The sequence below is a fragment of the Talpa europaea genome (genome assembly GCF_964194135.1).
Source record: "Talpa europaea genome assembly, chromosome: 2".
Taxonomy (NCBI): Eukaryota; Metazoa; Chordata; class Mammalia; order Eulipotyphla; family Talpidae; genus Talpa; species Talpa europaea.
This window is the reverse complement of record NC_140068.1, coordinates 24,803,974-24,831,898: the sequence shown is the minus strand read 5'-3', so window position 1 is coordinate 24,831,898 and position 27,925 is coordinate 24,803,974. Positions and strand designations below refer to the sequence as shown.

Genomic DNA, 27,925 nt, shown 5'->3' with positions numbered 1-27,925 from the left:
GGTACAGTCAGAAGCGCAGGAGGGTGAGAGAATTCACCAGAGCCAGAGCGGGGAGCAGAGCAGGCAGAAGGACCGAAGTACACTGCTGAGGGGAGCAGCGGGCGGCAGGAGAGGTCTGCGCGCCACGTGGGACCCTCCTCCAATGGCCGGGGAGCAGCCGGGGATAGAACCGGCGCCGCAGAGGCCGCGGGCAGCTTCGCAACCCAGCACTCAACCGCTGCGCCAGCGGGGAGGCCCTTGAGTTTATATATTTTTAAACATATCAAATCAATTTATTTCTTTCCCTGCTAATAAAAAAAGTACATTCACAGAATCAGTGCTCTTAGAATAAAAGAGTAAACACATGACACAGGAGACCTGGAGTCAATTACATCTTCAAGGGCAAGTTTAGTCACTTAAAAACACAAGCTTTCGCTGATTGTCAACTGTTCTCCTCCTTCTTAATGTTTTTAGTGTGGCTGATTCATCAGGCCAGCTCTTCAAGACAATAGAGTAGTACAGCTGATCACAGGATCATCCAAAAATATGTTAACATTTTCCAGACACTGATATGGGATCCATGGAGTACCAGGCATAGTTAAGAAAATCCTCCCAACTTTGATGTTCATGGACAGAGGTATCCATCTCCAACCCTGCATCAATCCAGGACTCTGAAGACTTGATTTAATCAGGCAAGAGTGCAGCTCGGTCCTCCTCTGTGCTGAGACTATTTTGAAGTTTAGAATTACATTGAAGGAAATAAAAGAATTTTAATTTTTGTCATCTTAAATAAAAACTTAGTACCTGCATCACCACCCAACTATCTCTTTAAATGCATCTACCAGTGATGAGATTCAGAGGGCCCAAAAATCTAGCTAGAAGAATAGATATAAAATAGCATTTCTTTTCTACTCCCAAAGGCTGGCTTTTATTTATTTATTTATTTTTCTTTCCTTCAAAGATTCATCCATTCATTTTTACACAAGAACCGGGATACAGGCCAGACGTGCAGGAGGGTGAAAGGATTCACCAGAAACAGAGCAGGGAACAGAACAGCAGACTGACGAAATACACTGCTGAGGGGAGCAGCGGGCACGACAGGAGAGGTCTGCCGTGCCATGTGGGACCCTCGCCCACCTGCCAAGTTCGAACCGGTGCTGCAGAGGCTGCGAACAGCCCCACAGCGCGGTGCCCAACCACCTGCACCACCAGGGGAGGCCCCAAAAGGCTAGCTTTTATTTTATTATTATTTTTTTTTAATATTTATTTATTTATACAAGCACTGGGTACAGTCAGAAGCGCGGGAGGGTGAGAGAATTCACCAGAGCCAGAGCGGGGAGCAGAGCAGGCAGAAAGACCGAAGTACACTGCTGAGGGGAGCAGCGGGCGGCAGGAGAGGTCTGCGCGCCATGTGGGACCCTCGTCCGGTGGCCGGTGGCTGGGGATCGAACCGCTGCAGAGGCTGCGGGCAGCTTCGCAACCCAGCGCTCAACCGCTGCGCCACTGGGGAGGCCCCAAGGCTAGCTTTTAAAGGGGAAAAATAAAGAAGATCAAAAGTTAACCATACCTTTGTCTTTTTCTTGAGAGCTCAAATAAATAAAACAAGGCCATTGACAATCCCTTTAACACAATTAAAAGTACTTGTTAGTGTTAATTCTACCAGTACATTTCTCCACAGACACAAGGCAAATGAAAATGAAAATCTGTTTACTCACACTTGCTAGAGCCCACAGGCCTTGGACAGCAGCTGCCCATTCAAAACCTATTTTCTCATAGAGAAATCCACCCAGCACTGGTCCTAAAAAAGCACTAACAATGAAAAGAAGAAAGAATATTAAATAGTTAAAAAGAGTTACTTCCTAAAGACTGCATGATCTTTCAGTCACAGGTATTCATTAAACTGAAACTAAAAAGTAGCAAAGGAAAAAGGCAATCTCTTATTGGGGCATTAAGTATAAGAAAATAATCCTACCTGGAAAATGATGATCTTTAACATTTTTAAACAATTCTAAAAATCATAACTGTTTCTGCAGTTTGTGCTTTGCATGAAAATCAAAGATGACATGCCTTCAAGAGTATTTTATTATATCAACATAAATTATAAACTATAATATTTATATTATTTTCCCTACACTTCTCAGTATTTGTATTTAAAATAATTTAACTCAGCATGTACTGAGTTATATTTATAGATACCTACATTGTTAGTGTACAATTACCCTCTGGTATAGCAGAAAGGAAAAAAATAAAGGAATAAATTTTTAAAACTGAGATATGTTCCTATTAAATGACCTTTAAAATATCACTTAAACAAGGCAAAGTATATGAGATTATTTTGACAAGGTATTAAAATCACTGGTATAACCACCAATCATGGAGTCAGAATTCCAGCACTGCCCTAAATGAATTATATGCCTTTGGACAACTCATCTGACACCTCAATGTCTCAATTTCTTCATCTGTAAAATGCGGATCATACTTTCTATCTCACGGGTGTGAGAGAAATTCAAAGGCTACTCACCCAACAGACCACATTGCACCAAAGAGACCTGACACCAGTCCCAATGTACTCAATCCTTCCTCAAACCCATTTTCACTGCAAAGAGAGACAACAGTTTACTTAATATTAAAAGGGATAGCTGCCTGGGGGGAGAGCATGACAGATGAAATAAACCAAGGGTAATCTGGACAAAATCAATAGCAAGAGCACTCCATTGCTAAGCTAAAAAGCTAATTTAATTGGAAGAAATTTTCGTAGGTATGTTTACTCCATGGTTTTCTAAGAATAATTTTATTGCATATATAAAATACAACAGAAAAAATCATGACCCATTACATTAAATGCTCATACAAATATGTAATTAACTAAGAAATTCTGAAAATGACATAAAGATGTTAAGAAAAAGATGGACAACGATCAGAAAATGTAGGGGCAGCACTTTATTTCTACGAGATCATTGAATTGAAACAGCATAGCCATCAATAGTCTCCCTGCTCAAGTTTACCTTACGTTCTTTACTATCAAACCTACTAACAAAAGATAGATGGTTGAGTGAGAGTGATGAACTTGTATGAACTTCCTCCATAAAAGAGGAACAATTGCTGAGGCCTTTCCATTGTACTTGGATTTTAAAAGTCTATCTGTACTGGGGCCTCCCTGGTGGTGCAAGGGGTTAAGACGCAGATAGTGAACCTATCCATGGCCACTGAAGCACGAGTTCGATCCCTGGCCAGGGAGCTACCCACATGGCGCAGAAGACCTCTCCTGTCTCACCCGCTGATCCCCTTAGCAGTGTATTTCAGTCATTCCCCCTGTTCTGTTCCCCACTCTGTCTCTGGTGAATCCTCTCACACCCCACACCTCTGGCCTGTACCCCAGTTCTTATATGCATAAATAAATAAATCTTAAAAAAAAAAAAGTCTATCTGTACTGAGGCATAAACCAGGCCAAGCTTCCATCTATATTCCAGTTTACCTATTATTGAATATTTCCATATATTATCATTTATTTTATTGCATATACTACTAATACCACAATACTGTAAGATATGAAATCATGAATATTTAATATTGCAAAAAAATATCCAATATCCTACAAAACTAAGAAATTCAAAAGGGGCTGTGATGCTACGGCTGGTAACAGAACAGGTCTTTAAGCAACGGAGTAACTTACTAGGCACAACTGAGCACCTCCGGGAAAGTTGGGATTATACTCATTCCAGCAGAGACACCATTTATGACTAATATCAGGATCAGCATCCAGAGCTGACTGCAAAAGTGGATGGGATGTAAAAAACAAAAATCCATTAGCATTTTAAGGGAGACAAAGCTTCAGGCTAAAGAGGTATAAAGGACCCCAGAGAAGTTCATTTCACAGATGATATGTCTGCTTCGCATTCCCATCTGATCCAATTTCATTCAGTGACCACACCACTTAGCTCCTTACATTCTGAAGGAGGAAAACAGTCAATTCATCCTGATATTTTAATTTCTTATCACATGCCTGGAGTCAACCTGCCTTCTTATCACCATACAAAATCTACTCCAAATTGGTTAAATTGGCAATGCAAATGATTCTCCTTCAACTGTTCGCTTTGAAATTCTATTGACTAGAAAATGACATAAAGTGAAGTGGCAAAGGAAGTGACAGGAAACTAATATTGTTCCATGGTCAGGCACTACGCCAGTTACTGAACATCCATCACCCCATTTAACCCCTACAGCACTCTGCCATGTTAGTACTAGCATTGGCTCCTATTTGTGGGTAAGAAAGTTGGAAGTTAAGTGATTTGCCCTAGTTCACAAATCTATTGATAGCAAGTGGCAGACAGGATACAAATGCAAATCTGAAGGACTCTGAAATCCTTTCTCTTTCCATACCATGCTTTATTCCATAGTGTCTGAAAAGCTCCAAGAAGCTCACTTTATTTTAGCAAATAAATTATAGCCCAAAAACTTTAATGAGCAGCTATGACATGCTAAGGATCACACAAAAACAAAGATTTGGTCCCTGCCTCAAGGAGCAAGTAGAAAAAACAAAAACATTCTAAGAACTATCCATTAAAGGTAGATAGCAACAAATGTTATTTTTACTACCAATAATCTAGCACGCAATTGAAACACAACAGTTGAATAAGTATTTTTCTCATCTCATGAGAAAGATTTTATGCATTCCTGTTTTCTTGTACCATGCTAGCTTCTGGTAAAGTAAAATACTGTCAGTCTAACAAACAATTCAGTAGAGTCCTGATGCATGGTAGTTACAGTACCCTTGAACAGCATGGGTTTAAACTGTGAGGGTTCACTGACATGGGATTTCTGTCAATAACATTTCCTTGTGATTTTCTTAGTAACACCTTTTCTCTAGTTTAATGTAAAAATGCAATCTATAATACATGTAGCATACAAAACATCTGTTGACTGTTTAAAATATTGGTCAGACTTCCAGTCAACAACAAGTTATTAGAAGTTAACTTTTGGGGGGAATCAAAAGTTACATAAGGCTTTTTAACTGCACAAGGGGTCAGGATGACTAACCTGACATTGTTTATGGGTCACCTGTATTTAAATAATAATGTTCAAAATGTTAAGCCATATCAGTGTTACACCAGAATTTTTAAAAATAATTCCTAATGCCATTCAGCCAAAAATACAAAAGAAGAACAAAATTACCTTTTAATGTTCAAGACTGGGGCTGGCCCTAAAAGCATGTAGCACGCTGCTGTGATTAAGCTTCCAAAAACCAGAAACCATTTCCTTAGATGCTGGTAAAGAGAGTTCAAAAATCTTAGAGGTAAACAGCCTCCAAAGTCAGGGGATATAAAAAATCATTAAAGACACAAGTCACGATATTCAAAAATCAAAATATACTAAAGAAAACAGAACATTACACTTAAGAGAAAATAGGTAGATGACAGGTTCAAAAGCAAGAACAGGGCCTCCCCGGTGGCGCAGCGATTGAGCGCTGGGTTGCGAAGCTGCCCGCGGCCTCTGCGGCGCTGGTTCGATCCCCGGCTGCTCCCCGGCCACCGGAGGAGGATCCCACATGGTGCGCAGACCTCTCCTGCCACCCGCTGCTCCCCTCAGCAGTGTACTTCAGTCCTTCTGCCTGCTCTGCTCCCCACTCTGGCTCTGGTGAATTCTCTCACCCTCCCGCGCTTCTGACTGTACCCAGTGCATGTATAAACAAAACAAACAAACAAATATAATAAATAAATAAATAAAAACATGCCTCTATATAAAAAAAAAAAAGCAAGAAACACATACTAGGCATAATATCAGGAAAAGTCACACTCTTTTAAAAAGTACCCACTAAAGTTATTCTTTATAAGCTATTTGATTGCAGGCCAAAAAATGTAAAACAATATCTGTTCTTGTTCAAACAAGACTCTTAAAGTCAAGCTCTAAAGACTGTATAAGGCATTTGCTTCTTATCACCTGTTAATACCCATTTAACTGAGGTCTGATAACTATATAGGCAAATCCAATAAAGAAGGGAAATGCAAAAAATAAGCACTAAAGACACAGAAGTTTGAGATTTGACTAACAGTGCCGGTCCTGTACACTGTCATCTGGGTTGCATGGTTTAGACCTCCACAGGTAAAGGAGCAGGATTGTCTGTCCCCATGGCTCTGGGATAACCAGTGCTATTTACGTAGCATTCCTTTCACTCCCACAGGAAAACTAAATTATCTCCATTTAATTTGTTCAAGGACTAACTACCTCTGTGACTCTGTCCTAATTATTAGGGTCAACCATTTTTTGGTATCAAGGGAACTTTTTCCTTTAGAAAGACTAATCCAATCATTTTTTAACAGTTTTATCACGACTCCCCTTTTCTCAGATGAAGTAATTAAAAGTGAACCTACTCAGGGAGATGGCAGGTTGGAAGACACTGGGCTTCACACTGGAACATTTTGATAGTTCAAAAAGTTGAATATATTAGAATTTAAATGTCCTCACCAACCCCAAGCTGACCCCCTCACCAGAAAGATAAATACGTGAGGGATGGATATGTAAATTACCCAGATGAAAGGGTTCTTTCACAAAGTGTATACACACTAAATTGCCAAGATGTGCACTTTAAATACCTTAAAATGTTGTCCATTATATGTCAATAAAGCTGATTTTTTTTTTAAATCATTATGTCAAGATCTCTAAAGTTCTGGAGGTACAGCTAGAAAATCTTACAGGTCTAAACACATAAAAGCAATACTTAAATATAAAATGTACATACTGGCCTTTTATCACTTAGTAGACCAAATAATGGTGAAGAAACCATGTAACACAGAGCCATCCCCAGATACACCAGGCCCACATATCCAGCTGGTAAATGAAACTGCAAAAGAAATCCTACATTAAGTTTGTTAGGTTAAGTCCTTTTTAAGTAGATCTCTAGTTTTTCTGTCTACCAGTTTTTTCAGCTCCTGTTATCTACCATGAAATTCCTAATAACCCTCAGCATCTGTCCTAACTGTGTCATATTTTCTAAAGGGGTTTCATTTTCTCTTTGGGGTTGGGAGCAGGCTCAGCATCGTAGATGTTTTGCTCTGCGGTATTGGACCATTAAACATATTTTTGCTTCCATGAATCACAGCATTTTTACATGTAAATCAAAGTCTTGCAAACTTGAGAGCACAAAAATTATATGAAGAACTTGTTTAAAAAGGTTCTTGGACGCCAGTCCTAGAATTTCTGATTCAAAAAGTCTGGACTAGGGCCTTAGAATCTGCACATCTAGGGCCTCCCCTGGTGGCGCAGCGGTTGAGCGCTAGGTTGCGAGGCTGCCCACAGCCTCTGCAGCACCAGTTCGATCCCCGGCACCGGCAAGGGTCCCATTAAAAAAAAAAAAAAAAAAAAAGAATCTGCATATCTAGCAAGGTACCCGGTGATGGTGACTGTCCACAGATTGAAATGACTAGTGGAAAACACTGATGATACCATCTATTTTGTCCATCACAAAAGGGTATAAATATCTAACGAAAGAACTAAATTCATGTGTGAACTTATATACCCAATACATATACCATGTCATGAATCAGTGTTATCAGGATAAACATTTTTAAAAAATAATTAAAATTTCAAAAATTAGATTCATGACATTTTAAAAGAGTAAGCGCCCACATAACTCTGAAGATATTGTCACTATTACCAACATAACATAAATGCCTTGTCTTAGTTATCTGACTTGTTCTCATTTTTCTTAACTTCTTTAAATTAATTTTCTGACCTAACTCCATGAGATTTATTTATGAGTCAGCATAATTCCTCGCTAGAATTCAAACAAATAGAGGAATTCTTTTAAGCAGCATGGATGATGCTCCAGGGAGACCCATGATGAGCTCAGCAAGGTCTTGGAAAAGAGACCAATATTTGGGCCACACAGTGAACATTCTGTTCTATTTACACTGAACCAGACTCCTAGTTATAAGGATGTCACAAAGGGAAGATACAGGTTTCCATCAAGTGATTTTCTCATTCTGCCTACTTCTCTCACCCATTCAGGGGACTTTGCATACAACAAACATGTCTATCTGCTACAATGCACAGGTCTTCAGCCACCAGGCTACTTACCTTCTCCAAAACAAAGAGAGACAGCGTGGGATCAAGGAAACCCAAACACGAGCTGAGCGAGATGATCACGAATGCTATCAGGCCAACCTTGGGTAAAGTGATGAGTTTCCAGAACGACTGCTTATTGGGATCACACTCTTTGAGGAGATAATTGAAAAGAGAAATTAGAGTAATTAGAGTCACTTAATTTTACCTTTTAACCTATAGTAAAATTGGCAGTCATCTTTAGCTGGTAATCAAAATAACTATACCTCTCAGTTTGCCTAAAATTGCATATTATGTACGTTTGCATACATTGTTCAAAACTAGAAGCATATTCTCAAATTCAAAAAGAATCCACTGGAATCAAGAGTAATAGAAGAAGGGGTCTAAGTTATAAACTAGAAGCGAGGACGGCCTTCCCCAAATAGAATAGGGAATATGTGACATTTGATACAATACATGGGAAAGCCAGAGGCCTAATCAAGGAACAATGTGTGTGTGCTAGGGAGAAATCTGACTTAATCAAAGAACATAAGGCAATGCTTTTTCCGCCAGCAAAGAAAACACTAGATTGAAAGTCATTCCACGAGTATAATATACCAGTTAGTGCCTAAAGAACAAGCTTCAGATGATCTAACAAAGGAGGAGAGAGAAAAGCAGGCCTATTATTTCAGGAATGGTACATTCCAAGACTCAGAAGTGAGAAAAAACTATTTCATGTTTGAGAAAATGCAAGAAGAGCAGTAAAGTTGGGTGGAGATGGCAGCTGGATGCCTGTGGAGTGGGAATACTCACACTGCAGAAGAATGCAGTGATAAGACAATGTAGGACTTGGTACAGCAAGCTGAGAAGCTTGAGAAACCACTTGGAATTTCAAGAAAGGAGTGAGAATCAGATTTGTGATTTAAAGAGAACTTTCTGTGGCCTCAAGGAGAATGGAGACATGGAGCATCCTGGAGGCGGATGCTATGACCTAGGCCGTAGTTGATACTGGTTGGGATTGGACAAGGAAGTCCTTTGAAGGTCAGGAATAGCACTTGTCTGTCCTCATTTCTCCAATGCACCCTCCATGGTTCATTGCTCAAATTCTTTCTCTTTTTTTAAAGATTTATTTTTATTTATTTATGCATACGAGAAATGCAGTATAGGCCAGAGGTATGGGGAGTGAGAGGATTCACCAGAGACAGAGTGGAGAGCAGAACAGGAAGATCTACTGAAATACACTGCTGAGGGGAGCAGCAGGCTTGTCAGGAGAGGTCTGCTGCACCATGTGGGTCCGCTCCCTGCCTGGGGATTGAACTCGTACTGCATTGGCTGTTGCTAGCTTGATAGCACTGAGACTTTAACCCCTGAACCACCAGAAAGACCCATCATCGCTCAAATTCTTATTGAATAATATCCACTAGTGAGCAAAGTATAAGAAGCATAGAGCAGTTCTACTATTTTAAACTTTCTCACAATATGAGGGATAAAGTTAAACCATGGTGTCAAGTTTTAAGTTATCAACCAAATACTCATGACTCAAACCTGAGCAAAAGCTAGGAAGTTCAACTACAGAAACAGCATGCTGTTAGACTTAAGAGGACAGCTGAGTGTGGCTGAGTGTGGTAGTAGCAGTAGGGAGACTGAATTGGGCATGGATTTTGAATTGCATGTGAAAAATGTTCATTAGTCACCTTTGAAATATAAATTATAAAAGATCAACTTTAACTGGTTACATATACTGTGCACAAAAACATATCATGGGGTTAGAGTATAAAATAAACTATTATAGCAAAAATGGTCCCCTACTCTAAATCCCAAGTGGGAAAGGAGTTATCACAATATACTTGACAAGAATGTTCACGAAGGGCCTCCCTGGTGGTGCAGGGGTTAAAGTCTCAGTGCTATCAAGCTATAGCCAGCCATTGCACATGAGTTTGATCCCTGTCAGGGAGCTAATCCACATGGCAGAGCAGACCCCTCCTGTCTCGGCCTGCTGCTTCCCTTAGCAGTGTATTTCAGTAGATCTGCTTGTATTCCCAACTGTCTCTGGTGAATCCTCTCGCCGCCCACACCTCTGGCCTATATTCCCATTCTTGCATACATAAATAAATAAAAATAAATCTTAAAAAAAGAATGTTCATGAAAATAAACCCATGATGAATTTAAATAAACTATATAAACTGTTGAAGAAGTCCAGTTGAAAACTTGGGGTGATATCTGCTTCAAGAGATACATGACAAAAGCACCATTGGGAGCTATTCTAAGCTACTCAGATAATGTCTCTGTTCTCACCCAGCCCCTGATTCTGATACATTCTTTTTTTAAAAAAAAAGATTTATGTATTTATGCATCTAAGAACTGGAGTACAGGCCAGAGGTGTGGGGGTGAGAGGATTCACCAGAGATAGGGAGGGAAACAGAACACGCAGATCTACTGAAATACACTGCTGAGGGGAGCAGCAGGCTTGTCAAGAAAGGTCTGCTGCACGATATGGGTCACCACCCTGGCCAGGGATCGAACTCATACTGCAGTGGTTGTGTATTGTTTCATAGTGCTGTGTCTTAACCCCTTGCACCACCAGGGAGGCCCCTCTGATACATTCTTTGCAGAGGAATGTGACTCCATGGTTGACAGTGTCTGCCACAAGAAACTGTAGTTGGAGATGGGGGAGTCAGATACCCTCAGGTGTGAGAGATCAGGAAAAAAACTCCTTGGGCACTGCAGATCTGCTTACTCAGCCTTTAATCCTATAGCTGAGAACATTCAGAAAAATGTCTCAGAAGAGGTAATATGTTTTGAAGGATTTGTTCAGGATTTGTAATATGTTTTGAAAGATAAAATTATGTTTTGAAGGATGAGTAGGAGTTACGTAGAGTGTGAGGGAAATACTCTAGATCATGTGGATTCTCTCTCTGCTAGAATCTAGATCCTAATGGCTTTTAGGATAAAGCTAACATTTCATGAATTTAGGGATTTTCAATAAGTGGGTTGCCAGGTCCATCACTACGTTTTAGAGATATTTCTTTAGAGTAGGACAAAAGAGGGAGTTAGGTGAGCAGAAGTAAAGGATGAGGGAGAGGAAAGGACTCAATGCTAAAGTCATCCTGTCTATTGGGTTAGAAAGAGTAAAGAAATGGGGTAGGACTCAGACAACATAAAATTCTGCCCATAATAAAAGAAATTTAAATTTTTTTTCTACTTTTCAATAATTTCTTCTATTTATATGCTCTCCTAGCACAACAGTTTTTAAAAAGCTAATGCCTCAATTTATATTTATAGCTCTAACATTATCATAGAGATATCTTTTTTTTAAAAGATCTATTTATTTATACAAGAATTGGGGTATAGGTCAGAGGCACAGGGGGGTGAGAGGATCCATCAGAGAAAAAGCAGGGAACAGAAGAGGCAGACACTGCTAAGGGGAGCAGTGTGAGAGACAGGAGAGGTCTGCCACACCATGTGGGTATCTCCCTGGCTGGCCGGAAATCGAACCCGCGCTGCAGAGGCTGCAGACAGCTTCACAGTGTGGCGCTCAAACCGCTGCGCCACCGCGGAGGCCCAGAGATATCTTTTAATAATTTTTTTCCATTCCCTCAAAATAGACAATCCTATGGATAAACAGCATGTTTGTCAAACCATTTTGCTCTTAAAGACATAGTTAATTAGGACTTTATTAAGTTCAAAGTAGATGGAAGGATATTTTATTTGAGGAATAACAGAAATGAAGAAAATAAGGACCAAGAAACTAGACTGATAGTGATTAGACAGGGCTGCAAAAGATACCAAGTTGTAGGGGTAAGGAGAGGAGATGAGGAACGCAGGCTGGGACCAAAGAATAGCAGATGTTGGGGGCAGTTGAGCACCTAATCACAGAAGTTCTAGAAACCATGTCCTAGCCTTAATTAGTAAGCAAAATCTTTGTTCCCTTATATGATTTGATAAAGGATTAACAAAATTCTTGCCATGCTGCATGAGAATCTGACCTGGACTCAATTTCTTGGTTAGCAGCCAAGTGTTCATCTGTGAGCTGAGTCTGAGAGTCAATAGTCTGTCCACATAGAAATAGGACAAGCACACCTCTGTGTGTGTTTCAGTATGGTAGTGCCTGCCTCTCTGGCAAAATCTTCTAGTTGCCTATTCTCCAATTCTCTATTTAACTCTCCAGCTCTGTTCTGTAGTAACCAGGTAAAGGTAAAATACCAGCTAAGCAATCTTGCTTACTTAACTCAACTGGAAAATTTCATCTATATGGAAGAAATAATCCACACCATAAACACCAAATGGGCACCCATGCCTTGTGCCCCATGAGCATGTCAACTCTTGTATCCAGGATGTCCCTGGTGCAGACCCAGACGTTGTACCATTGGGTTGCTACAGGATAGGTTGATGCCAGTGAGGCATGAAGCTCTGAAGCCAAAATGACTACTGCCTAATGGGGCCCTCTATCCTGTATCTGGGTTGTGCCGCACAGACAGCTGTGAGGGCCTTTGGAAGGAGGGACTGCTCTAATCCTCCTGCTGGACAGCCTTCTAAGATGTGCCATGGTGGCCTGTGGGAATTTATCCTTCTGAATACTTAAGTCCCAGAAGATCTCTGGTGGGCACTGTGTATGGTGATGTTTTATGATCAGAAATGAAACATTTGCCAGTTCTGTTGTTGCTAAGATCTGTGATACACATCAATTCATATGAACTGATTGCCCACAGCAACATTTCTAGAAGAATCAGTTCTTTAAGGGTACTAAGAAAAATTTTTATTGTCATATATATGTTAAAAAAACTGCATGTATGTTAAACCGGTTCCCCAGATAGGCATAAAAATACTTAAATTCCAGAGTCTTAAAATGGATAATAAATGTAGTCTTACCATAATTAGGTAAAATATACATGTTGAGTGGCACCATCAGCAGAACTATGCATCCCAGAAAAATAAAAGGGATCTCATAGCCAAACGATTGATACAAGAAGCCCCCCAAAGGAGGCCCTAGTACTAGGCCCAGTCCTGAGAAAACTTCAAGACTTCCCTAAAAATAGGGAAAAAAAACTGAGTTAATATCATTTGTTTGAAAAGAATTTAAATGAAGATTTAAAGGGTAATATCTGAAAAACATTCTAATCATTCATAAATTACACACACACACACACACACGGATGTATCAAAAATTTAAACATGCATATTGAAATCATAATAGTAGTTGAAAAATAAAAAGTAGGAGTTATTTTATTATTTTTAATTCCTATGGTGTGTTAGATTTTCTAATTATGACATAAAAACACAGAAGTCACAAAATAAAAGATTGATACATCTTATTACATGAAATATGAAAAATATACAAAGCAAAACAAATCAAAAGACAAATGAAGACTAGTGATAAAGGACTAATTTTCCAATGATTTCATGAGAGCTGCTACCAATCAATGAGAAAAAAAAAAAGAACAACCTAATAGGAAAATGGGCTAATGCTATAGGCTGCTGACACATAAAATGAAACACATACAAGCTCTTAGGCTTGTAAAAAAATAAAATAAAATAAAATAAAATAAAAAGCTCACTCTCACTTTGAAACGAAATGAACATTTAACTCACAAGAATGATTTTTGCCTGTTACCTACTAAACACTTCATGTTTCCTAGGATATAATGAAAGAAGCACTCTGCATTGCCAATTAGTGAGAACCAGAGGGCCACTCGGCAAACCGATGAACGTTATATAAATGCACATAAAGTAACTCAAAATGTCACTTCTGGGACTTTAAGTCACAGGTTTAGCCATAAAGATGTGATGTGGTGTATATATAAGCTTAAGTGTTTCAGTACTGTTTGCAGTAGCAAAAAAAAGTAAACAATTTAAATATTCATCAAGAATTTAAATAAACTATGGATATATGGTACATCCATACTGCAAATACTATAATGCCAATGAAGAGAAGTAAAGAATAAGAAATTCTTCATATATAGTTATAGAAAGATCTCCAAGGGGCCTCCCTGGTGGTCTAGGGGTTAAGTCTCAGCTCTGTCATCCCTACAGCCTGAGTTCAATCCCTGGCCAGGGAGCTAATCCATATATGGCACAGCAGACCTCTCATGTTATGCTGGCTGCTCCCCTTAGCAGTGCATTTCAAAGATCCACCTGCTCTGCTCCCCATTCTGTCTCTGGTGAGTCCTCCCACCCCCTGCACCTTTGGTCTACACCCCAGTTCATCTATGCAAAAAATAAATAAATATTAAAAAAAATCTCCAAGATGATTTCACTGTGAGTGTAATCAGCAAAGCTCTAAACATTATATAGACTGGGCTATCAGTAGTGTAAAGAACATAAAGGAAAAAGGAATCATGCTTTCTCTGTGAGTGTGTATGTGTATGTGTGTCCATACACACATGTGTGCCTACTACACAAACACATGGAATAACTCTGCAAGAAACCTGTAAAATATGTTGCCTTCCAGGAGAGTGATGTGGAACTGGGTGATAACAGGTGTGCCTATAAAGTCTTGGAAAAATAATTTATAGAATATATTCATTAAAAAAAACCCTCATTTTATATATTCACTATCTTCTATATTTTGTTTTGTAACTTTTAAAAATGTCATTAGTGAAAATTAAATAAAACTGAACAGTGCTGTGGTAAAGTTCACTGTAAGAGACACTGCAACCTCCCTGGTGGTGCAGGGGTTAAAGTCAGCATTATCATGGTACTGGCAGCCACTGCAGCAAGAGTTCGATCCCCGTAAGGGAGCTAACCCACATGGCACAGCAGACCTCTCCTGTCTCACCCACTGCTCTCTTCAGTAGTATATTTCAGTGGATCTGCCTGTTCTGCTCCCCACTCTGTCTCTGTTGAATACTCTCTCACCCCGGCACCTCCCCAGTTTCTGTACCCATACATAAAAATAAAGCTTACAAAAAAAGGAAAGAGAAATTGCAATCCTTTTCATCAATTTAGTTTTTAGGGTTTTAAGCAAAGACTGGCTCACAACTTTACATCAACAGACTTCACACAGTGTACAAATTTGTCCATTAAGAACTTTCAACATTTCACAGTGAATATACAAACTCCACATTAATCACCATAAGGCCAGTCAGATGAACTGTCTTATTAAGTGTGTTAGCTTTGGGCTGTATTTTTTTTTAAGATTTATTTTATTTATTTATGCATTTAAGAACTGGGGTGTAGGCCAGAGATGTGTGGTGGCGGGGAGGTGAGAGGATTCACCAGAGATAGATTGGGGAACAGAACAGGCAGATTGACTGAAATACACTGCTGAGGGGATTAGGGGTGAGAAAGGAGAGGTCTGCTGTGCCACGTGGGTTAGTTCCCTGGGGAAGATTGAACTAGTACTGCAGTGGCTGCTGAAAGCTTCATAGTGCTGAGACTTAACCCCTTGTGCCACCAGGGAGGCCCTGGGCTGCATTTTATCTAGAATTTCATATGGCAACACTGGTCTCCACTGCTGATCAGAAAACAGAATAAAACTTATTCCATCACCCTAGGAATTTCTTGGGCAGCACTTTCCACAGAACACCATGTCGTTGAGAGTCAACAAGAATTGTTTGAAAAACATGGTTCCACCATCAAATTGAGTCATGGAACAAACATAAAGTATCATTACTACAGGATTTCCAGAACCTTAAAACACTAATGTAAACTGGACATCTTTAATTAGAAGGACAGCGGATACACACTCCAAACATGTTTAGCCACAGAACTTTGTTTTACAGAACACTCAATGGCCTAGTGCTCTTCTGGAACCTTTTTTGAGAAATATATTTTAGAGACTACAAGTAGGACACATATCACATGGCCAAAACAGCCAAAGGATATGGAATCTAAAATGAGTCTCAGTCCCTCTCTCTTCCCACTGAGATACACATATACATACACAGATACATAAAGGTGGAAAGAATTATTTATAATGAACAGTTCATATGCTGGTCAAAACTTTCAACTATGGTACTCATTTGGATAAATGAGGGAGTCTGTGGTATTATGTTGATTAGACCCTGAGATCTAAAGGATAACCATTGGCTCTGAGGTGGCATTTGGTGTATATGCACACAACTGGACCTTCAGGGTCTCATGAATTCAGCAACAGGAAAGGCTGCTGGGATTGGAGAAGCAGCAGCCAGGAGCTGGGACAAGGATGGGTATGCCACGATACTAGTTACACAGTCATCTAGGTGATATATGAGAATGTCACTACCAAAATGTCTGGGTTTTGGTGGTAAAATTTGGGGGCACTCCTCAGATGGCACAGAAGCACTTTAGGACTCCCAGATGATCTCAAAGATCCCATGCATGAATCTGGGAAAAGCAAAGGATGGATTCTAGTATAACTATCACTGTGGATAATTCTACTCTAAAGCAGAGGAGTGCTTCAGGCAAACCTGTAGTAAACACAGAAAGTACTATGAGGCAGATTTTAAAATGGTAAAAATAGTATTTAGTATGACTAATTAACCTGTCAAAGTCTATTCAGGGAAGTCTAATCCCAAGAAGAGCACCTACGTGAGATTAATGGTACATTTATTCATAGCTTTGCTGCTAGAAGTAGGAATTAAGATTAAAGGTGATAAATCTTTTTGTTTGAGAATAAAAAAGGGCAGGTATATAAGAATGAACCCCATACTGGAATAGTTAGAAAAGTATTTCAGCCTACAGTGAAAGGAAAATAGGGGGAGAAAGTATAAAATACATACCAATACTGTAGCCACATTATTTGGAAAAGCCTTCGCGAGGATAGAAAAAGACGCAGTTATTGCTGCAGCAAAGCTTACTGCATCTGCTATTCTCACTACAAAACACATAGCAACAAATACTGGTCCATCTGGAACTTGATCCAATACACTAAAATAGAGTAAGACAATTTTCAAATGCTAAGTTGTTGCTTTTTTTACTTTATGAAATGTACCCAGTGAAAAGAGTAGCGTCATACCCATCATTATTAGAGTAAATTTCTTTAGAAAGTGAATAGTTCAAATTATTCAGCAGGAGAAAATTGTCTTTTTTGTAACAATTTGAGTCATAATGACAGCTTTGTTGCCCTTTTCTGCTGACATAATCAATCCCCAGCTAAATTTTTTGAAATATGTGGGATGATTAATAAGAACCTATATAGAAGAAACACTTCTTAGTTCCAGGCCCCACCACACACCCCCTGCTCCCACAGAGGGGCTCAAATATTAAAATAAAAAAAAATTGCAGAAAATACTTCCCTAACTTAAAAAAAAGCCACCTAATTTGATATGACAGTTTTCTTGAGCTTACTTCACTATACTATTACCTGTTCTTATTTCTCTCTGTTTCCCAAAAACTTGGGCAAACTCTTCCATCTTGTTTGCCACTACGTGCTGACTTAAGGACTCTCTATATAAGAACTTTCATAGCTATTTGGCCTCTAGGACTTACTTTCCCTTTTGAAATATTCTAAAATACATTGGGGAGAACCCTTCTGCATCCATGGTCAAAGTGACCATGGGACTCAGACCTGGCCAATCAGAGCATTCTCACGCCCAGTCTACAGCAACCTTGATGCAGGGATGGGCCATCAACAAGGACCAGGGCAGGGGTGCTTCATGCTGGGAATCTACTAGAAGCTACAGGCAAAGTGCCATTCTTTTCCTGTGGCAAAGTGCCATTCTTTTCTTAAAGGGCCTTCCTTCCAAGAAGGCCCCTTTTCCTGGGGGCCTTCTTGCCACTACAAGAGCTTGTCCAAGACTACAAAGCACGAGAAGGAGAAAGCAAAACCAGGACTTGAGAAAGACTTCTGATGACATTATTTTAACATCTGTAACCTGATCCTCTTCAGCTGATTTTTTAGGTAAGAAGTTTACTTTTTGGTTAAACCAAAATGTTTCTATGACTAAGAAAATTGAGTTAAATTTGTGTCACTCACAGACACAGCTGTCCTAACAAATAGGTTCTGTTATTAGCTTAATTGTGATCTCCTAGCAGGCTCTTTTCTAAAGATCATTATCCCAACATTATCATTGTCGCATTCTGTACATGCCAATACCCTTTTGCCATTAGTCACATGCCTGAAACTCAACAATTAATGGTTTGATTGATTTAAAGAATATATTAATGTTTTAACCTGAAGATAGATTATGACATTTGTCCAAGCTCCCAAACATATCAGAACATCACTTACCCAAAGAGAATTGTAACTCCTCCTGAGACAAACATTCCTGCTACAAACATAAATTTTGCTCCAATATGTACAAGCTATAATAAATGTCAAAGAAGAGTGGTAAATTGATGACTGCTACAAGTCTATACTGACATAAACAAATCCACTATATCAGAAAATATAAGAACTGGAGAATATATGCACAGTTAATAAAATATAATAATTCTTTAGTGACTGACAAGATATGTTGCTTATAAATATGGAAGAATTTAAATACTGATCAACCCTAAGAATGAAATCATCAATAGCAGTACCATTCATAAAATAAAATGGTGGTTATCTCTGCAGCAATGAAAATTCTAGACTTATAAATTAGGATAACACATTATTCAATTTTTTTAATTAAAATGTACATATGAACTTCAATACTTACATATTTTCCAAATACTAAAGATGACAGTAAGTCAAACAAAGCATAACAGCCAAAGATCATGCCAATAATTGTATTGCTGGCTCCTTTCTTTTCAGCCTTTAAAGAAATAGAAAAGGAAACAAAAGTTTGAAAGGTAAATTAGCGTCACTATGGGAAAATTAGATCATAGTATAATCTTCTTGTAACTTTAATCTACACAGCAATTTCAAAGATATTATTTAAAATAAACAGGAGGGGCTTCCCTGGTGGCACAAGGGGTTAAGATGCAACCTATGAAGCTGTCCACAACCTTTACAGCATGAGTTCCATCCCCAGCCAGGGAGCAACCCAATGGTGCAGCAGACCTCTCCGGACTCACCCGCTGCTCCCTTCAGCAGTGTACTTCGGTCAATCTGCCTGTTCTCCACTCTGTCTCTGGTGAATCCTCTTACCCCCTGCACCTCTGGCCTGTAGCCCATTTCTTGTATGCATAAATAAATAAATATTAAAAAAAATAAACAGGGTGGGCAAGGAACCTAAATTGTGACAGGAAAATTATTCACCACCATGCCTACAAAGAATAGTTAACCTTACAGTATTAAGAAAGAAGAGCAAAGTTGGGGGTATCACATTTCCTGATTTCAAAAATAATTATAATTCTACATTAGTTAAATAGTCTGGTACTGGCAAAAAGACAGGCATCTGTGACAGTGGAACAGAATAGACAGCGCAGGCCACACACACACATGATCCATCACCCTTTCACAGGGGTGCCAAGAACACACTGAGAGGAAAGTACAGTCTCTTCAACAAATAGTGTTGGGAAAACTGGATGTGCCCATGCAGACCATTACCTTACACCATTCACAAAATCAACTGAAAAGTTAAACATAAGATCTGAAAAGACCTGGTAGTGCTTGAAATTATTCAACCCCTCAAAGAAACAGTGGGGAACTTCTTGACATTAATCTTGGCAATGCTTTCTTGGATTGACACCAAAAGCACAGCAACAACACCAAAAATAGGTAAGTGGGACTACACCAAACAGGAAAGGTTCTTCATAGCAAAGAAAACAATCACGGAGCAAAAAGGCAGCCTACAGAATTAAAGAAAATATTTGCAGGCAATCAAGAAGGGTTCATATTCAAATATATTTTAAAAAAAACTATAACTCAACAGTCAAAAAACAAAGAACCTGAATTAAAAGTGAGCAAAGGACTTGAATAGACAATTCTCCAAAGACATAAAGGTGCTCAACATCACTAATCAACAGGGACATGTAGATCAAAATAATAATGAGACATCATCTTATATCTGTTAGGATGCCTATTATTTTTTTTATTTATAAATTTTATTTTTATACTCCCCCTACAATTGCGACCCCCAGGATGCCCATTATTGAAAAAAAAAAAAGATAACAAGTGTTAGTAATGATGTAGAGAAATGAGAATCTTTATAAGTGCTGGTGGGTACAGCTTAGAATGGTGCAGTCATTATGGAAAACAACACAAAGATTCCTTAAGACATTAAAAAATAGAACTACCATATGATCCACAAATCCCTCTTCTGAGCATATACACAAAAAACTGGAAATAGGGTCTCAAAGAGATTTCTGCACACTTCTCTGCATTGCAGCATTATTCGCAAAGTCAAGATATAGAATCAACCCAAACGTTCATTGATAGATGAATGGATAAACAAAAGAGGTATATACCTACAATGGAATGTTACTAAGCCTTTGGAAAAAAAAGAAATTGTTTCATTTGCAACAATGTGAATGAACTTTGAGGAACTTATGCTAAGTGAAATAAGCAATTGCAGAAGGATACAGTTCCACTTATATAAAGTGTCTAAAATAGTCAAACTCAAAGAAGCAGAGACTGGAATGATGATTGTCAGACACTTTAGGGAGGGGGTAGTGGGAAATGGTTGTGCACTGGGTTTAAAGTTTCCATTAAGCAAGATGAGCTCATATTATAACCACTAAACCCCTATCCCAAACCACACAGGAAAAAAAACACAAACCCAAGGGAATTTTTGCAGGTATTAGATATGTTTATTTATCTTGAATGTTGTGATAACATGAGTGTATGCATATGTCCAAACTCATCAAGGCATAAATGTAAAATGTGTGCAATTTTTGTGTATCAATTACACCTCAATAAAGATCCCCCCTCACCCTCCAAAAAGTGTTAGCTTTCATGGGCAAAATCAGAATTAGAGAGCATAAACAAAAACAAACAAGCAAAAAGCTTTGGCTGAGCAAAGTTGTACTCTACTTCACCCATGGAGCTGAGCAAGCAGCTGACCTTGGCACACTTCCTGTTTGGTATCTAGGAGTAATAGAAAATACACATGTTGGCTTCTGCCTCCCTAATTCTTGGCACAGATCTAAACCCCGGTAATGTCCTGTGCTAAGGACACTTTTGTTCTAATATTTTCACTCTGATTCCTCACATCTATCTCTTAAATCCCTTGGAATTTCCAGGGTGACAAGAGTGTCTTTTGTTCTAATGAGGTGACTCCTGACAGGATCTGAGATGGGTGCTGGTTACAGAAAAATCAAGCCATGATTAGGAGTTTGGGAACTGCAGCTCCAACTCCTATACCCCAGAGAGTGCAGGAAGCTGAGTTAATGATTGATTGTGCCTTTCGTTGGTGAACATATAGAGAAGTGGGGGACAGGGTGCCCAGGGAGGGTAGGGCAGCTGTGCCCTTTCTCACATGTACCTTGCCCTATGCACCTCTTCCATCTGTATGGGCCTCATAGACATTATCATATCCTTTTTATACAAAAACAATACATGTTAAGTGTTTCCCTGAGTTCTGTGAACCACTCTAACAGATAATGAATCCAAGGTAAGAAAGCTCATGAGATGCTTATATTTGTAGCCAAGTAAGACATAAGTTGTCCATAAGTTGGAGACTTACTACTTTCAATTGGCATCTGAAGTGGGGGGAAGTCTTGAGGGAATGGGTCCTGACTCTGCAGGGTCTGTGTTATATCTGGTTAGTGTCAGCACTGAACGGAATTGTAGGACACTAAGCTGCTGTCACTGAGAACCACCTGGTGTGGGAAAAAAAGTGAATGTGACAGTGGAGAGACACAGAGGAGAAGGGAGTTAGTTTTTCTCTTGGAATCAGTTGTTTACAGAATTGAGCCCCACTTAAAAAAAACAAACAAAAAAACTGTGTCAGTAAAAAAATTCAAGAATAGTTAAGTTCCTGAAGCTATCACGAGTCATACCAATTCTCATGCAGCCTGGTTTTCTATTCCTGATTTTCATACCAATCACCTGACAGAAGAAAACAAAACTTTCTTTCTTGACTTCAACAACATAGATGAAAGATGCTCCACGCTCCCAACATTCTACATTCTCATGAAATAGCGTATAATCCAACAATTATACCTACTTTATTATTTTTTTCAAGGTTTGTGTTTTTTTTTAAAGATTTTTTATTTTTATACAAAAGCTGGGGTACAAGCTAGAGGTGCGGGAAGGTGAGAGGATTCACCAGAGACAGAGTGGGGAGCAGAACAGGCAGATGACCGAAATACACTGCTAAGGGGAACAGCGGGCGCAATAGGACAGGTCTGTTGCACCATGTGGGATTCTCGCCGGCCAGCCAGGAATCGAACCTCACAGCTGCACAGCTTCACAGCACAGTGCTCAACCCGCTGCTTCACTGGGGAGGCCCACACCTACTTTAATGTTTACAGTCTATTCTATTAGGGTTCCTAAATTTGCTGCAGATGATAGAGCATTTATTCCATTTACTTCTTTTGAATTCCAAATGCTACTATTAGTTACGATGTACAACTGAAATCACATATGAAAATAGAAAGTTCAAAAAACTTTTTTAAACCCTGGAAATGTGGAAGCTCCTTAAATCAGGTTCTAGCTATAGCCGTTTAAAAAATTAAAACATGAGTTTAATTTCTTTAAGGCAGAATTGGCAACTTGGCAAGCTATGAAATGCCAAGCCTACACTATACGATTCTGTGCCCACAGGCAGTCAGTGATTTTAGAGCATGACTTCGATCCCTAGCCACGGAGTTGACCCACATGGTGCAGCAGATCTCTCCTGTCTCACAAAAAGTACTCTATGATATCCATAATTGTATTTACCTTTTCTCCCTAGCTACAATTTTAAGATAAAAATGTACTCCCTTGCTTTCATGTAAAGTTACATTATCATCCAATTCTTGTCTTTTTCAATTTTTTTTAAAGATTTATGCATACAAGAACTGGGGTACAGGCCAGAGGAGTGGGGGGTGAGAGGCTTCACCAGAGACAGAGTGGGGAACAGAACAGGCAGACTGACCGAAGACACAGCGAGGGGAGCAGCGGGCGAGTCAGGAGAGGTCTGCTGCACCATGTAGGTTGCTCCCTGGCTGGCCGGGAATCTAACTCATGCTGCGGTGGCTGCAGATTGCTTCATAGGTTGTGTCTTAACCCTTGTGCCCCCAGGGAGGACCTCAATTTTTTTTTTTTCATATCACCACTATATACCTAGGGGCCAGCAGTAAATACTGGTGGCCACAACGGTCAATTTAGGGCATCCCCAGGGGCATAAGTGCTAAGTCTTAGCACTATGAAGCTATTAGCAGCCACTGCAGCACAACTTCAACCCCAACCAGGGAGTTGACCCACACCGTGCAGCAGACCTCTCCTGTCTCACCCACTGCTCCCCTCAGCAGTGTACTTCAGTCAATCTGCCTATTCTGTTCCCCGCTCTGTCTCTGGTGAATACTCTCACCCACCACCCCACCACACACCTCTGGCCTATACCCCAGCTCTTGTATGCATAAATAAAAATTAATCTTTAAAAAAAAGAGTCAACTTAAATCTATACTTTTCCAAAGCTTTAGCTTTTTGCATATAACTTTTTTTTTTAAAGATTTATTTATTTATACAAGCACTGGGTACAGTCAGAAGCACAGGAGGGTGAAAGGATTTACCAGAGACAGAGCGGGGAACAGAACAGGCAGACTGACGAAGTACACTGCTGAGGGAAGCAGCGAGCAAAACAGGAGAGGTCTGCTTCGCCATGTGGGACCCTCGCTGGCGGCCGGGGATTGAACTGGCGCGGCAGAGGCTGCGGGCAGCTTCGCAGCCCAGCGCTCAACCGCTGTGCCACCGGGGAGGCCCTGCATATAACTTCACACTTAATACAGAAAAGCACACAGCACACACTCCTACAAAAAATATTCTCCAGGATATTAAATGCTGTTTTATAAGGTATCTAATAACAAATAAATAAGGCATGCAGTTTTAGCTGGCCCCTTTTAATTTATTTATTTTTATTTATTTTTTTAAGATTTATTTTTATTTATTTATGCATACAGGGACTGGGGTATAGGCCAGAGGTGCAGGAGGTGAGAGGATTCACCAGAGACAGAGTAGGGAGCAGAACAGGTAGATCTACTGAAATACACTGCTGAGGGGAGCAGTGGGCAAGACAGGAGAGGTCTGCTGTGCCATAGCTGGCCACTTTTTATAGCTGAGGACACAAACTTGCAAAGCTTACTTAGTCACTTTAGCCACGACATCTCCCACCTCCACTGCAGAAACAGAATAGTGACTTAGGATGTCTATAACCACATATCCTGGCAGCAGCTGCATACCCCTTCTGAACAGGGATCCCTTCACATTAGGAAGCAAGAACAGTTATTCAAAGCAATCCTCTTGACAAAAAAGGAAGGTGACCAGAAAAGACAGAGCGGGGAACAGAACAGGCAGACTGACGAAATACACTGCTGAGAGGAGGAGTGGGCGAGACAGGAGAGGTATGCTCGCCATGTGGGTTACTCTGAGGCCAGCAGGGATCCAACCAGCACTGCTGAGGCTGCGGACTGCTCCACAGCGCTGTGCCCAACCCCCATGCCACCGGGGAGGACCCAAGGCCTGATTTTCTTTTCTGAATTAGCTCTGGCTAGTAAGAAGGGTTACAGAACATGCAAGAAGAAGGGTGAGCTTTAACAGTGTATTTGTCAAATACCGACTTTAATAAAAAATAAGAGAGTATTCTTCATAACTGCACCTTGTAAAGTTAAAGTGCTCTTACCCATGCCTCTGATGTAGCAAAAATATACATCAAAACTTTAAAAAACACATGCCCAGGACTGCTTTTCTTATCTGTATTTCATGAAAAGAAAACTAACATTAGTTGCACTCTGAGCTCCAGTTGAGCCAGGAAATGCCCTTCAACTGGTCAATCCACTTACACCACTTATGCTTTGTCTTACCTCCACAGGAGGCTCCCACCCATCATTATTTTTACCAAAACCCAAATCTGATCTGTCTTGCTCAATCACCTCTGGTGACTTCTCACTGACTAAATCTTTGGCAGGCAGAGAAGGACCCTTGTATTCTAGCTCCAACCTGCCTGCTCAGATCCTCTGCCTCCTATTGGTCCTCACCCCATCCCAGGCCAAGCCATAACAAGTTGTCTGCTGTCATGCCAAGAACACACAACAGGTTGCCCCCGCTATCCAAAAATATTAATAGAATGTTCCCATATGGTAGGATTAGGTAGGTTATTCTGGGGGTCTGAGTACACGATTAAAGTAAGTTTATGTGGAAAATTTTTGAGTGTTCACAGACTCAAAAAACAGCCTACCAAACCATACCAAGTAGGAACATTCTACTTTTGGATAGCCACAGAAACCTGGATTGACTAGCTAGTCCCTCAACTACACCTAGAAAATGTCCTTGCCACTTTTTCACCTTAGGAACTACCAATTCTCAAGATCCACCTGAGAGTTATCCTGTGAAGTCCTTTCAGTACCACCTTCTCTCTCTTTCTAAAAGGATTTTTTTTTCTGATCTTTTCTTATGCCCTAATATATCCAATGGCGACCACACTCTAGAGGGGGAAGTTAAAACTCCTGGCCCAGTTCAGTGACTAGGATTGAACTGAGCAAGTCACTTAACTCCGACTCTGTTTCTCCTCTGCCTATCCTATGGAGCTGCTGCAGAGACCAGATGGGATACATGTGTGAGAAAGAACACTGAAAACTAAGAAGCACTGTTTGAGTACAGAGGTATATTGTTCCTTTAGCACAGAAACCATTTTTATCTTCTTTGTAGAACATGAAATGAGGATGACATGGTAACTAAGAAGCCGAAAGACTGAGAGGGGTGTGTACTGAGCTGAGACTAGCAAAGGCCATGATGTAAAACCCAAGAACATACTACCTCCACTGGTGTAAGGTGGTCCTGTTCCTTTTATACTGTATCCCCCCACCTCCAGATCTCAGGAAGACCTTCGAGGGGTCATTTCCTTTGAGTCTGTGCCATTACTATCTGTAGACCCCGAATACCACATAAAAGGCAATGATTAGAGGGAACTAGCCGGTATTCATGAGAAATTTTTCTTTGCTCAAACATTACCACTAAATTATATAAGAAACTCAAGTCAGAAAACAGAACTTAGTGGGTTATGTATTCCTATGTCCAAAGTATTAATAATACAAAACATTTTCAGCCCTAATCTTTTGTAGTAACCTTCAAATTTCAGTCATTCACTGAGTCATTTTTTTCAACTGCAGAAACTAAATAAAAATTAATCAAAATACATACATGATAAAGTGAGGTAACAGAAGGTCAATTACATTTAGGGGAATTACCTCTGATGATGATGTTCTTTCTGACTAGGGTTTTGTTTTGTTTTGTTTTGTTTTTTTCTGTTATCAAGTAAAAGTCATCTGTTGGCTGAACTTCTATCTATATTCTTTACTATATGCAGATTTTTATATTTTACATTCTGGAAAATAAAATAATTCAAAAGACATTTTTAAAAAACAGAGTTCACAAGGATAGAAAATGTCTCACCTCCTTGGGGAAAAAAGGTCCAAGAATAGAGTAGCACAGCATAGAACCTAAATTAATGGACGCTGCAGATATGAGCACAAAAAGCTGCTCTCTGGTTATTCGCCTGGATGTTTCCTCTGGGCTTCCAGAAGGGCCATCACCTTGAATGCAAACACACTGCAATTACAGGCAAGTATTTGGGACTAGGGTAAAAAATGTCACTTCTATAAACTAACAACACACTTTGCTGAGTCAGGGCTAGGACTTCTGAATATGGGATTATCAAAGGTAGCACATACCTTGTACATCACAGCAATTTTGAAAATATATCACTTTTCACTTACATACTATTCCCTATTAGAATTCAACTACTTGTCAAGTTGTCTTATCTGTTTGCTTTCACCATAAATCCTATTTCCTTGACCTTTAATGAATTCCTTAAGGACAAATCCACAGGCTGATCTCCCGGAAGTATAATTTCTCAAGTGACCAGATTTGCATGCCACAAGGCCTCGATAATGTTATAAGCACATATTGTAGGGCAAGTCAGTGTATGTAGAAGAAAATATGATTCATCACCAATTTAATAAATTAATGTTAACTAAATATTTACAAAGGTATGTTTCTAGACAGGCATTCCTACAGCCTAATAATAAAAACATTTTTTACACGAATTACTGCTCTTCTGCATAAATTTTAAAGTAATACTTATTCCTAGAACTTTTTGTTTTTATCTGGAAGACCCCAGGTTAATTACTCAAGTTCAAACATCGCACAAATCCATTTGCCATTTTTAAATGGTTTTAAGGAAAAGAAAATCTAAGAAAAATAAATTTGATTTGCTTTCTTTTCCAGAGGCATCCTTTGTAGTACAGAAAATAGATCTGGGCAACCTGGGAGAGACTAAAGCACCTTTGTAAACGGAGAGAAAGTTAAAAGGGGGCCCAGCAGGGAGTAATGGAACAGTAAAGCTTTCCGTCTGTCTAATGACAAGCTTGCCTGGGTGCAGCCTTACACACTCAGGACTTGAAGGCAGTGTCACAGAGAGGAAAGTCATCAGAGACCACACGAGCACAGCGCACCCACTCCCCGAACTTTAACCCCTCTCGGAATGGAAGGAAACGCTGACAGCACCCCGCCCTCAGGCTCCAGTCTCTCGAATTTCTTGGGGGAAAAAAAAGCAGATTAGAGAAACCGAGGCGCGCCCGGCCGGCCACTCCCGGTCACCTCCTGGGGAGGGTGCGCCCTCGGGGGCCTCCGGCGCGTCCATGCCCGCAGCGCCGACCCCGCGCCGCGCTCCCGCGTCCAGACGCGCCCGCTCGGACTCCGCCGCGAACCGGGGACCGGAGACCCGCGGACGTCCACGGCTCAACGCCACCCCCGCATCCCCGACCGCCCACCGGAGCGCGGGGCCGCCCGCAGCTTCGCGGGCCCGGAGATCGCGGACGGGCTCCCGGGGGCGGAGCGGGGCGGGCGGGCGGGCGGGGCAGGCGGGCGGGGCTACTTTTCGTTGTGGGCGGGGGATGCCGACGCTAGTGTCTTTATTCCCAC

The 27,925-nt window shown here is 40.3% G+C and overlaps 1 protein-coding gene across 1 annotated transcript; it reads right to left on the bottom strand.

Annotated features, from left to right (window-relative positions):
* Positions 1-663: 663 nt before the first annotated feature.
* Positions 664-27,644, bottom strand: SLC18B1 (solute carrier family 18 member B1; the record flags this gene model as incomplete). The annotated part of the gene is made up of 14 exons (XM_084258043.1): positions 664-724; positions 1,547-1,599; positions 1,695-1,788; positions 2,501-2,575; positions 3,653-3,748; positions 5,152-5,243; positions 6,716-6,817; positions 8,053-8,189; positions 12,886-13,042; positions 16,716-16,863; positions 18,167-18,240; positions 18,579-18,674; positions 26,396-26,551; positions 27,570-27,644. 14 exons carry the CDS (start codon positions 27,642-27,644, stop codon positions 664-666), a joined length of 1,416 nt encoding a protein of 471 aa, XP_084114169.1.
* Positions 27,645-27,925: the final 281 nt, after the last annotated feature.